We start from the raw sequence: 14,003 nt of genomic DNA on the forward strand, positions 1-14,003 counted from the left end.
GGGCCACAGCAGCAAATGATCTGTCACCTTTGGTCTTTAGCCTGGTGCACTGCACAACCAGTAGGCTTTGATCACTGGACCTCAGGGACCTGCTGGGTGTGTAGGGACTAAGAAGATCACCAATGTATGATGGTGCTTGTCCATGTAAGGTCCTATAGACCAGAACCAGGATCTTGAAATGAACCCTGAAGTTGACTGGCAGCCAATGAAGCTGGAGGAGAAGCGGGGTGTGTTTGGAGGACTTGGTCAGAAGCCGAGCACAGGCATTCTGAACCACCTGTAGACGGTTCAGGGAGGTTCTGCTCAGACACGTGAAAAGAGAGTTGCAGTAGTCTAAGCGTGAGGAGATGAAGGTGTGGAGAACTGTCTCAAGTTCAGAGCGGGACAGAATGGGACTCAGCTTAGCAATGTTCCTGAGATGGAAGAAGGAAGAGCGAACAAGAGAACTGACATGAGAATCCAGGGTGAGAGCTGGGTCAAAGGTCACGCCAAGATTCCCGACGGAAGGTTTGGTGTGAGAAGCCAGCTGACCAAGAGAGTCTCTGACTTTGAGAACCAGCTTGTCTGGGGCAGAGATGAGGATCTCAGTCTTATCTTCATTCAGCTGAAGAAAGCTCCCAGCCATCCAGGTTTTAATAGAGTCTTAAGCAGGTGTGTAACAACTGCAGCTTAGACATCTCATGGGGCTTAAAGGAGATGTACAGTTGGATATCATCTGCATAAAGATGGTAGGAGATTCCTTTGAAGGAGCTCAGGATGTGCTGAAGAGGAAGCAGATAGAGGAGGAAGAGCAGAGGCCCCAGCACAGAACCTTGTGGGACACCATGGGTAAGGAAGGTGATGGAGGACCTAAACTTGGAGACAGCCACAGAAAAGGAGCGCTCAGAGAGATAAGAGGAGAACCACTCCAGAGCAGTTCCTGATAGGCCTACCTAGTCTCTCAGCCTCTCCAGTAGCAGGTGATGGTCAACAGTGTCAAAGGCTGCAGTCAGGTCCAGCAGGACCAGAACAGAACAGTCCCTTGCATCACTGTGAGCCAGAAGGTCATTAGAGACCCTAAGAAGAGCTGTTTCAGTAGAATGAGCTCTACGAAAACCTGATTGTAAGCTATCATAGATGTTATGTTCATCCAGAGCACCTGTGAGTTGTTTAGCCACAACCTTTTCCAAGATCTTGGAGATGAGCGGAAGTTAAGGAATGGGTCTGAAGCTGCTATGGAGAGAGGGGTCAAGACTCGTTTTTTTAAAATGCGAGTGGATTACAGCATTCTTAAAGTAAGCAGGGACCTGACCAGAAACCAGAGAAGCATTAATTATAGAGAGCACGCTGGGACCGATGGACTGAAAAGCACTTTTAAACAAAGATGAGGGTAAGATGTGGAGGGGGCATGCAAAGGTCTTCATAGAGTTAACTAGTTTGGTAAACTCAGGCAAAGAAACAGGAGCAACGCTATCTAGGATGACGGGCCTGGTTGGAGTCGGGAGAGGCAGCGATAAGGCTGAAGGAGAGATGCTAGATCTAACCTTATTGACTTTGTCCACAAAGAAAGACAGAAAGTTCTCACAATCTGCAACAGAGTGAATGGAGGCTGTATGAGAGGCAGGAGAGACAATGCTGCTGATGGTGTTAAACAGCACCTTGGGGTTCCCTTTGCTCTGGGACACCAGGTTGGAAAAATAGGAAACCCTAGCGTCTCTGACTGCGGAGTTAAAGGATGTCAGAAGATCCTTTAGGTGCAGCAGATGGACGTGGAGATGGGTTTTCTTCCACAGGCGCCCAACTTTTCTGCATTGGCGCTTTAGGCTGCGAAGGCTGTCATTAAACCAGGGAGTAGGGTTCACTGCAGGAACTGATCTGGTTCTGACAGGACAGATATTGTCCAGAATGGAGAGGCTGTGCTGGTTAAACTGAGAAGTTAAGGAATATGTGTCGTTATCAGTAGAACATTTAGAATGTACAACTGGTTAAAGTGCAATATACTCACTACAGACTTGTGTAACAGGTCTGTGAAAAGGTACAATATTATGTGTGTATTTTTATAACTGCTTTGTTTTGTTTTTTTGTAAATTATTTATATATTTTTAACCTGACCTGGAGAGCTCTGCACATGAATTCCAATGTGCACGGGCGTTTGGTTCGTACACAAATGGCAAATAAATTTCTTGAATCCTCTGATTAGTCAATAACTTGGTCATTTATCTTCTGCTGTCAAGACAAACTTGAGAAATGTGGGTGTTGTTTGACCAATCAACGTCTCTTGAAGGCCACTCAAAAACGCTGGTCCAAAACGTTTTTTATCACTGAAGAAATATCTCCAAACTTCAAAGGTTGTTGTAAAAACATGAACTTGAAATAGTTATCCATGCCTTTATCTCCCCCCATCTAGATCGTGACCTTGTTTGTTGGAGTTATTCAAAGCTCTACTATATCTAGGGGCATGTTTTCAAAATCCAATATAACCTCTCTCAGCAAAGATAATTTGTGAGCAGTTTGGTGTAAATGGGACCATGCATGGAGAAAGTAGCTCCAGACGACAAGACTTATTTCCTTATAGGGATGTAAGAAAATATCGATATGGCAATATATCGTGATATTTTCCCCAGCAATATTATATCGATATCCAATAGCCGTGTATCGGAAGTATCGATATGGCAATAGATCGTGATATTTTTTACTGCGATTATTACATCGATATTCAAAAGCCGTGTATCTAATTCTTGAAAGAATTTACATGCAAACTTATGTGTATTTTCTTTTCGTTTTGTGCAATTCAATCGCCACCTGCTAGTTGGCAGCAATGTGCAACGGGTTTTGTTCCCACCATTGAAATGTAAATCCCTCCATCATGGTTCAGATACCTCATGTTAAACATGTTATGTATCAGTTTGGACTGTTTATTGAACATTCTTACAATAAATTCAGTAAAAAAATTGCTTGTAACGTCTGACTGAACGTATCGCAATATATCGTGATATATCGTATCATCTCCCCTGTATTGTGATATGTATCGTATCGCCAGAATTTCAAAAATGCACATCCCTGTTTCCATATATTTGGACATTTTGCCTCTGATTGGCTAACAGAAACACGATTCTACCACTGACTGTTTGCTTTGCAACGTTGATGTTTTTACTCCACGAATAACACAAGCCTGAAGGAGTTTTGCTGGTGGTGGAGTTGCTAATGGGTGTGTCCATGAATGTTAAGTGACAGTGTGATGTAGATCTATCAGGCTTTTCTAATCCTAGTGTTTTATCATCTATTTTCTACCAAAAGCTAGATCTAGTTGTTCTCATCGTGATGCATGGCTCTAGCACTGGAACCAGTTTTCCTGAGGGGGCTGGACACTAATCTGATTTCAATTGGTCTGCGGCCACAGTACTTGGTGGTGGGTTGGCTTCAATGGTGGGGGAGCATTATTTCCCCTAAAAATGTTTCTAACCGTGGCTGTGCCCCACCTGAGCCTATGTAGGGAAAATACGGGAGGATGCCGGTCAGACCTTGCAGGTCCGAATGTATTGTGAGTGTCTTCTGGGAACATCTGGCGTTCTGACTCCTGTCAGAAAAAGTTTAAATTCCCACCTCCGACATAACTCCCAAAATGTTCCGATCCGGAGGAGGCGGGGGACATTGAGGGTGTGTCCGAATTAGGGCTGCTCGATTATGGCAAAAATAATAATCACGATTATGGTGACTTAAATTGAGATCACGATCATTTAGGACGATTTTTCAAATTATGTTGATTTTATTTGTTTTTATTCAGTCATAAAATTGCTCAGGGCACAATTGGGACAAAAATAAGAAACAAGATGATCACTAAAAGAACTCCTGATTCCCAGTACAAAAAGACCAATACACTTATAGCTCATAGTTTATGACCCAAGGGCTATAGACCTTGGTTTAACTCATTTAAGTCTAACCAGTACAGACCCAAATGCCAATATCTTGCAAATACTGACAGCAAGAATTATACAGTGGCATTTATAACAAATAAATGCAAATAAATTGATGATAACAGAATGTTGCATAACATTTATTGAGTCGTGTCAAGGTGCTGTAGGAGCGTGCACTAGCACCGTGTCCTCAGAGAGATTAGTTATTATTTATCAGCGTGAGGAACTTATTTCTACCTTATTAATAAACTATGTATTTACAGGTCCATCAGTTAATGTAATAATTGTCCCAACCACAGCTGCACCCCCCACCCCCCAACCCGGTCTCACAGCAATCGGGGCAAGCTGCACGTGTGTTTAGTATGCCGCACTCGCACATTTAGCCATTTTTAGTGGCTCAGGAGTCCGCAGGTACGGTGTGTGTGTCATCCGCAGGTACGGTGTGTGTGTCACTCACTCTGGTTAATCCAACAGAGCCGACTCTGAGAGCCGTTTCTTTAGCGACTGACACATCACTGCATCATTCCCTTTCCTAATGTCCTGAAGAACGGTCCGGAGCGCAGGCGGAGTGTTTAGTTAACCTGCAGGAAATGTCAACGACAGTTATCCAGACAGTAGCTAAGGGTTACCAGAGATGTTTCTGAGGTGTTCGCTAGGTACTTTTAAGATTTAAAAAGTCAAGAAGGGGGTCTGAAAAGCTGTTAGAAATAGCGTCAAAGTCGCTAAGTTGGCAACACTGTGGAGGAGCGCTTCATTTGCAACTCAGGGCAGCGCAAGTGGGAGGAGCAAATAATCGGCTTGTTTTGTTTTTATAATCGTTCAAAACTCACATCGTAATCGTGATTAAAATTCGATTAATTGAGCAGCCCTAGTCCGAATCCACGGGCAGGATGCTTATGAGTACGGGTCCTCGCCGGTCTAGCAAGGCCGGGTCCTTGCTCGACCGCTAAGACCGGAACCCAGCGGCTCTGAATTCGTACAGTCTAGCCTTCACCTCTACGGGGGCCCGTAGGTCCCGTCACAGCCGTGGCGGCGGCTACACGCAAAGGAAAAATGCTAAAGCTAGCGAAAATGGAGCAGGAATATTAAGGAGCTACAGCAGCTTCACGTCCATCAGCAGCGTTTGTTCACAACCGTTTTCAGGTAAAGTAACTTTGTTTATTCTAGAAACTTTCAGGACTTAAATGTTAACTTTAGATGGTTTCATGTATGTTTTAAGCTACAGAATGAACTTGTTAAACATACACAACACATTTCTACTGAGTATTATCATGTAGGTAGTTAATATAAACCAAATGCATTATAAATGTTGAATGCAGTAGGATGTTTTCTACTGTAAACTGGACCTTAGAACTTATTTTGCATCAAATGAGGGTAAAACGTTTTTAAAAAACAGGCTTTTTAATAAAATAGCATTGAACTGTTTTCAATGTGCATTTCTTTATACAACTTAAGCCTAATAATGATTAGATCTGTCTTAAAAATGTAAATTCTCTGTAGTTTTCCCTGCTGCTTTTCTTTAAGCTGAACAGAACCAGTGTACTGCAGGTTATATGGTTTGTTTTACATTTTTCAATAAAAAACCTCTTTTTTAATCTATTACAGGTCATCATACACTGTGCTGCACATCTGCCTCTGTGCTGGTGAAGTTGTGGGTCTGGAGGATGAGCCTGAGGAAGATGTGTGTGGTCAGCAGTGCTCTGTCCTGGAGGAGGTACCAGCAGACCACCACTACTGTTAACAGGCAAGTGTGTAGGAACCTCTATTAAAAACAACACTGGTTTTATTTGCTGAAGAGTCACAATTGTTATACCAGTGGATCCAAAACCATCTCATTTTGTATTTCTGAATACATCTTAGAGATGTAACAGCCGTCGTCTGAGCCAGCCCAGCAGGCCCTGTAGATGGACGATGGAGTGGACAGAGAGAGGAATCGTCCCAAAGCTCTCTCTGCAGACCGTCCTGTATGATGTTCCTCTGGCCAGAAACGTCCAGCCACGGGTCTGCTCCAGCCTTCCATCCACGTCTGGATCCTCCTGCAGCAGATCCAGCTGCACTGTTAATGACTTCCTGCTCACTCAGTTTAAATAAATGATCCAGGAAGAGTCACTCAGGTTAATCCTGCTTTAACCGTACATAACTGGTCCATACTGGTTTTGATCTGTAAATAAGTGCAACATATAAATAATCTTGTCTCCTTACCATCTTTTCATTTTCTGTTCATGTAACATGTTCAAAAACATCTGTAATAATAAAACTGGTGATAAAATCAATGACCAGAAAGAGTTACCAGTTAGTATTTGTTTTAATAAACGTGTTCAAATATCAAACAGCTAAATAACATCAACATGATGACAGTAGAAGGCCTCTCTCCCAGGAGGACCAACAGGTAAAGCCTCTCCTGACCCATGACACCTGCAGTCCTACAGAGAAAATCAGAGACCACAGGTGACAAAAAGGCAATAAACACATTTTTACATTCATCCACATGAGAAGATAAAACTTATATTCTTCACACAAACAATTTTTACTTCATTAAAACGTGTCAGCTGTGTTAGTCCCTGAATGTAAAACTACTTTTCACAACAGAACACACGATGACCTTCTGTGGTCGTGTGTAAACAGCTTCACTCATCACCTCTAAGCTTAATAAAAACGCTTCTTTGCTCTGTTGTCCTTAAAACAAATGATAAGAAGCTTAATTTGCTAAAGAAACACAAACACGATTTTAATTGTTCTTTAAAACATAAACTGAATGTAAACTACTTTTCATAGCAGAACACAGAAGAACTACTGTGCTCATGCGTAGACAGCTTCACACTTCACCTCTAAGCTTAATAAAAACATTCTGTTGTCCCTAAAACAAATGACAAGTTTAATTTGCTACACACACACACATACACACACATAAACGGGAATAACTACGGGACCCGCGATACAAACTCGTTCTGGCTGATTTCTGCTTAAAATATAATTTAAAAAGCAAATATACAAACGAAAAATGTCTATAAGCAGAACCGCAATAGGCTTTTTAGTTTTCTACGGCTAGTTTTTAAATAAACTTATGTTTCAAACGTCATACCTCCCACATTTTCCTGTTGAAAATCCACAGCCGGTGCGCAAAGCTTGCTGGGATAGCCTTGTTCTGTGAGGATACAACAAACCCATCCTCGAAATGTGGGTGGAGCGAGGACGCATTTGAGGACACGAGAATGAGTATTCATGAAATTCGGACAGTACACGTTGCTGCGCTGTGATGTCATCAACCTCAAAATGCACCCTCACAAGCATTCTTAGCACGGATTCGGACACACCCTGAGTTAGAGTAAGCCATGTTCCATGTTGCCGTTGCTGAAGCGGCTGCAGGCTCGTCGGTGCCTGTCGTGGCAATCCCCGAACCTGCTGGTAGACAGCGGCGGCCAGGGATGCAGTCCAGCTGAAGAAAGAGTCCTATGGGGTTGTTTAGGTCTATGGAACTTAAGAGGCTAAAGGGTTCCGGCAGGCCAAGCAGAATGTAGCTCGGGTTTTCATGGAGGCAAAATCTCAGGCGTAGAAGGAGTTTGGTGAGACCATGAAGCAAAACTTTTGTGTAGCTTTGAGGAGATTCTGGTCACTCATCCGGCGACTCAGGAGAGAAAAGCAGCACTGTTAATAGTGGGGATGGTCTGTTGCTGACATTTACTCCGAATCTTGTAGATTGGTGGGCAGAGTATTTTCGAAGACCTCCTCCATCCTACTAGCACGACTTCCAATGAGGAAGCAGAGTCCAGGGACTTTGGGGTAGGCTCTCCAATCTCTGGTGCTGAGGTGACTGAGGTGATCAAATAACTCCTCAGTGGCAAGGCTCCAGGGATGGATGAGATCCACCTAGAATTCCTTAAGGCTCTGGATGTTGTAGGGCTGTGTTGGCTGACGTGGCTCTGCAACATCATGTGGACATTGGGGGCAGTTCCACTGGACTGGCAGACGAGAATGGTGGTTTCTCTGGACAGGAAGTGAAAGCCAGAGGTGGCTGCCAAATACTTTTTTGCCTTGTTGCATTTGTTTTTACGTTCTTTCACACAGCTTGTTTCCCGGAAAGCGTGCTTGTGATGCGTGAAGAACTCATGTTTTTATCACAGAACTGCATGATTGCTGCTGGGTGCATTAGTCCATAAATAATGTTCTATTTTTTTCCACTTCAGACCGTCAGCATTAAGCGAGTGGAGGCTCTGGACGCCTGGCTGTCTGAAACTAAAACACAGCTGAAACAAATTAATGGCCAGAGAAAATATGGAGGACCTCCTGAAGGTGAGATGTTATTAAACTATGTTGGGAAAAACTGAACAGTCGGGATAAATACAAAAACTGAGTAACATGAAGTGACTCAATCGAACATTTAAAATATTTGTTATTTTAAGTCTCATTTATTTTCCTAAAAGTAATATAATGTTCTAGATCAGGGGCCTCCAACACGTCACTTCGCGACGCACTTGAAAGTCGCTCGCCTGGAAGATGCAAGCGAGCCAGCTTGTCTGACTTGTAATCAACGACAGGCGGCTTTTAAATTGGATAACAAGCTTTCCTAGTTTTTTTTTTATGTTTGATTTAAAATTAGCATTTTGTGGAAGTAAAATCTGATTATTTTCCAGTTCTTTTTTTTCTACTGGAAATCTACAGATTAATTGCTCGAGTTGCAGAAAGGATCTCAGCAGCTGGTGTATGCTTCTAAAGAAGACGGGGCAATGTCAGTTTTACAGCTGGTTTCAGAAAAACCTCAATAAAATATTCTGCATGATTGTAAAGTCTATCTTTATCATCTATCTAAAGTCTATAGCTCATTAACACAAATAAAATGCCATTCATTTATTAACACATGATGAACACAGGAAGTTCTTTATAGTTTTAATAATTTCAGCAGCAGAGCCTGGTTCACGCTCCATCACATTTCTGAAACGAGACCACTGGGCTCAAACAAAACAACAAATCATTTAAATTCATGTTTTCCTTATTTCATTGATAATCTATATAGTTTTGAAAGCTGACTTGTTTAAGTTGTTAATTTAAAAATAATAATTCAAATGTAATAAACAAGCATTTAAAACCTCACCAATTTTATCCTTGGCCCGTTTTCATGTCTGCAATATAAACCTTACTGGGTCATCTTGTTTCTTGTTTGACATCATGTGTCCAGCAGGTCATGTTTATCCCTAGATCATCTGGTGCATCAGACAATGCTGAAAAGTAGCTCCCAGGCTTTTGTGGTTTTTGTTAAAAGCTAATCTAAAGCATTTCTTTTTTTAATCTGTCTTTGAATATTTTGCCTTGTTGTGAATCTACTTTGATGTATTTTGTTTCTATGAATGTCAACGGGTTTTTGTGCTTTTAGAAACAATTTATGAATGAAGTTTTACCAAATTTACTTATCATTAATTGTTGCTTTCCCTTCATGGATAGATTGGGATGGCCCCACCCCAGGAGCTCGCTGTGAGATCTTCATCAGCCAGATCCCAAGGGATACCTATGAGGATGTGCTGATCCCTCTGTTCAGCTCCGTGGGGCCACTCTGGGAGTTCAGGCTCATGATGAACTTTAGTGGAGAGAACCGAGGCTTTGCATATGCCAAATATGGGACGGTTGATCAAGCTACCAATGCCATCCATCTGCTGCACAAATACAAGCTGGAGCCTGGCTGCCGCCTCAGTGTGTGCCGTAGCAGAGAGAAAAACTGTATTTCTATTGGAGATCTGCCAGCTACCACCAGGCAAGAAGACCTGCTGCAGGTATAGCTGAGTCCTGAAATTTCTCGATTGAAGTTGTAATTTTGACCTTGTTTGGTAGTTTGTAAGGTCCACATTTGATTGAACTTCTAGAGATTTTGGTTGGTTGTCTGGAAATGTGCATTTGCTCATGAGGCATAGGTGATCAAAATTACAAAAAAGAAATTAATCTTGTTTTTGTTCCTATTGAAGGGGTGGGGCCAAGCCCCATACAAATATGAATTGCTATGATTTCATAATTGAAATTGTAATGATTTAAATTACATGTTATTTAATAAGCCATAAGACGTAGGATTCTATAGGAAATATGAAATCAACCTTATGGATCTGTAAAGTTATTTTAAACCAGAAGTTTGGAACTTTTTAATGCAGGGATTAGAGAATGGTGTGACGTGGAATGTTGCTCAGAACCAGCAAATCCGAAGAAGCAATTAGTTCTGATGGGAATTGAAGGTGATATCTTCGCGCTAAGCTTTGATTAGGAGATTCATAAACACATTCAATGCCATTTCGCCGGCCTACATATCCTTAGCGGAAGTCACCGTTAGATCATGAATGTCGAGGTCCAGCTTGACCTTTTCTGGAACCGAAGCCGGTAGGAAAAGCGGGGGTTGCCGACCAGACCAGTCTGTGAGATACTTCCGGGTCACGACAATTTTGTTGGCATCTAGCGAGACCCAAACCTGGGTCTTGATGGTTCAGCTTTTATTCTGAAAGGAACCGTTGCAGCAGTTGGAACAGCAACAGATTTTATCCAGCTTGTCGTGGGTTCTTTCGGCTGAAGAGGAAAGTTACGGATTGGCCACTCCGGCAACTTCTCTAGAACGCTTTTAACTGGCGTTAGAGATGACGTGGGCATAGTTTTATACTTCAGATGTTTTGAAATGAATGAAAAGATGACAGATTTACCAAACACCACCAAAACCACGCCTCCGTCAGATCTGGCAGATTCTGATTGGCTCAGTGAAAGTAAAGTGTCATGTCTTTTAACGCTACGTGAGATCAGTCCTACTGGAACATTTAAAGTCATAGTACTCATCATATTCTATAGTATTATAATAAGGTAATTAATATTTTGATTTCACAGATCGGTCACATCTTATTTATAGACTAACACTTTGCTTGATTAGCTTTATTAAAATAGAGTTCTTTGATTAATTAAAAGGAGAGAGTCCATTCTTCATTATTCTGTTGAGCTGAAAATAAGCAGTTTATAAGCAAATGCATGAGACCTTGAGGCTCTATCTCATGCAGACTAGTTATGTGTCAGAGGAGAGGGGGAAAATGACTTTTAGTGGAAATCAGTCATTTCATTCTGTTACATATCCCCCCTTTTCAATGGTACTGTGGTCCGTGCAGAGACCACCTGGCGTTGAACAAACCAGAGTCCTAAAGGGATTCCGATGACAGGGGAAGGTGCAGTTCCCCAGGAAGAGGCCAACAGTGGTGAGATACGAACCCCACTCCGAAGAACAGTCTATGGTTTCAACAGTCTCGCATAATCCCTTTGGAAGCACACAAGTCAGCAGATTATTAAGGTATCCACGTGGAGGTAATCATTTGAAGCAGGAGCAAACCTTATGTCCACGTATTACTGTTATCTAAATTTTTTTTTTATTCAGTGTTTCCCTTACATAGGCGTAGCCGTGGCGGCCCGCCACGGCTGAAATCCCAGCGCCACACCTACAAGATCCCAAGTTTTATAGATTTTTAAAATTTTTTTATTTTGCGCCTTTTCCCGAAGAAGCAGCGGGAACTGCTCTGTTATTGCTTATCATCTGATAAGGATCGTTCAGTAGCGTTTTGTTGCAGAGGGACAGAGGAAGGTGCAAGTGACAGTGGATGTGATGTGCCGTCGCGGAGCTCTGGAGCAGTGAGACAGAATTCATGGTAAAAGTGTAAATACTGCAGTGATATGTGACAGATTGTTACTTCTCTGTAGTTAATAAAGGACGATGAGAGGGATGAATGTCTAGCAGACAGATCAGCTGGAAGAGGGGAAAAGGAGACCCACAGCCGGAGTTTGCCGCTAAAGCAAGGGTTTTAAAAACGAAGCTTCCTCTTTGAGGAAGGTGAGTTGGGTCATGGACGGACACTAAAAAGAAGTGCTCTTATCTTTTCAGCTTTGTTTTGGTTAGCGGGTCTGCTTAGTGACGTATGCTTTCGGAAGGTGCGGTGATGACGCTGGAGCGAGACATGCAGTCTGCCTCACTGTGTGACACCATCTTTTGTGCGTTCATACTGTGTTTTTTCCATAATCCATTTTTATTTTTGTTCTTTTCTTACACAGTTTAGTAAAAGTTATTTGTTTACCTTACATGTTTCAGCTAGTAGCTCTAGCCGTCCTCAGATTGCCGGTGATGGTGGCATCACTTTCTTTATCTGCGGGCAGCAGAGGTTGGTGTCGCCCTCTACTGCCCACATCCTCCTTGCTGATGACACAGTCCTATGCGTGATCCAATGTGTATGTTCCATCTTCTCCGTTCATGGTCCAGAGGAGGTGTGCGCACAGGACATAAGGACCATGTGTTCTGGGCAGATGAAGTTGGCTATGGACAGTGTACTGGTTTAGTGCTCAGATATACAAGGCCTGTCCTATGCTACAAGCAAGTACCACGTGCCTGCCACAAAGTTCTCCAGGCCTCTAGTCTAAAAATATTCAGATTCTGATACAGAACATCAGAACGACAAACAAATCATGTGGAGAAAGAAGAGACGAAGCAGATTTCCGGCATTGCCATGGAAACATGTAAACGCTGAGCGTTCTAACTAAATAACTCCAGCTACACTGCTTTAGTCATACAGCTCATGGTCTGTTTCATTGAAAACGATTGCCTCAATGTAGCCTTTAGTCATATCTTAGACTCAATTGGTTTTACCCAAAGAATACATAGCTCCACCCACTCCTGCCATCATACATTAGACCTTGTGCTGACTTATGGCATAGAGTCTGAGGAAATAACCATATTTCCACATAATCAAGTCCTCTCGGGCCACTTTTTGATAACCTTTGAGTTTTTTATAACTGAGTTCTCCAGACATGAAAGTAAATTTCAACCAGTATTGGTCGCTCGTACAAGCCGGGGCTGTGTCGGGCTGAACCCGTTGATACAGCAGGTGAAGAGGTAGGGTCATTTGTCTGCCCGTCATCATTTCAAACGGGGAGACACCTGTAGACTCGTGGGAGGTAGCCCGTATGGCCATGAGGACCAACGGAAGCTTCACATCCCAGTCTCGATGGTTAGCTGACACGTACTTCTTCAACATGCCGATAACTGTGCGGTTCACCCTTTCGACTTGTCCAGAAGACTGGGGACGGTGGCTAACGTGGAACTTAGCCTTGACACTCAACAGTTCCCACAGATGTTTCATCACTTCAGAGGTGAAATGGGTACCCCTGTCCGAGTTGACCCGCGTGGGCAGACCGAAGCGGGCAAAAACGTGATTCATCAAGAGGATCGCTGTCGTCTTCGCCGTGTCATCAGGTGCTGGCAAACATTCAACCCATTTGGTGAATGCACAGGTGACAGTCAACATATATCTACTTCCCCTGGTGGATTTGGTCAGAGGCCCCACCCAATCGAAATGCAAGTCCGACCATGGAGTGGTCAGCCCTCTTTCCTGTAGGGGAGCTCTGTGCGTAGGGTTGGACGGCTGAAACTGACAACAAACCAAGCAACGCTCGACGTGGTCCGAGATGTCACAACGCATCCCCGGCCAATAAGCAACCTGGCTCAGGGCACCGAACGTGGCCTTGACACCTTTGTGACCGGCGGAGGGAGAGTCATGAGCCTGCGTGATCATGCCCCTCCTTAGCGGCTTTGGTGTGACAAGGACGGGCGGCAAAGGAGGCTTGGCGGCGTGCATCAGCAGCCCTTCGACCATCCTCAGCGTGGACCGCACGCGAAAGAGAGACCGAAGCTCAGGAACGGAGTCAAGCTCGATGGAAGTCGGTAGCAGGGTTTTAGGATCCTAAATGTACTTGATCATCCTACTGATAGCAGGGTCCCGGGATTGAAGACTGACAAGATCGGTACCCGAATAGGCAGGTCTAACGGACACCGCACCTTTGGTTGGTTCCGAGGTGGACGCGTTAGCGGCCTGAGCTCGAGTAACAACACTCACCTGGGGTTGGTCAGGGAAAGGCCACACCCGTCCCTCAAGCCACCTGGGGTCAAAAAACCACGTGGTACCATCGGTCGCGCCCCGTTTGGCCAAAGAGTCTGCGAGATCGTTCAACTCCTTTTCTGGACCGGGTGCGCGAGAGTGACCTTTGACTTTACGCCAGTAAACGTGCATGTCATGTGCAGTCATCAGAATGTCACATGCCCTGAAGAGAGCCTGATGTTTG

The 14,003-nt window shown here is 43.6% G+C and overlaps 1 protein-coding gene across 1 annotated transcript in view; it reads left to right on the plus strand.

Annotated features, from left to right (window-relative positions):
• The window catches only part of dnd1 (DND microRNA-mediated repression inhibitor 1), a 66,730-nt gene that overhangs the window by 31,669 nt on the left and 21,058 nt on the right, over positions 1-14,003 (plus strand). The window contains exons 2-3 of the mRNA XM_054738900.2: positions 8,078-8,183; positions 9,330-9,655. Coding sequence (XP_054594875.1) covers positions 8,078-8,183; positions 9,330-9,655 — 432 coding nt within the window. The remainder of the gene's footprint in view (positions 1-8,077; positions 8,184-9,329; positions 9,656-14,003) is intronic.

The sequence above is a fragment of the Nothobranchius furzeri genome, chromosome 1 (assembly GCF_043380555.1).
Source record: "Nothobranchius furzeri strain GRZ-AD chromosome 1, NfurGRZ-RIMD1, whole genome shotgun sequence".
NCBI lineage: Eukaryota > Metazoa > Chordata > Actinopteri > Cyprinodontiformes > Nothobranchiidae > Nothobranchius > Nothobranchius furzeri.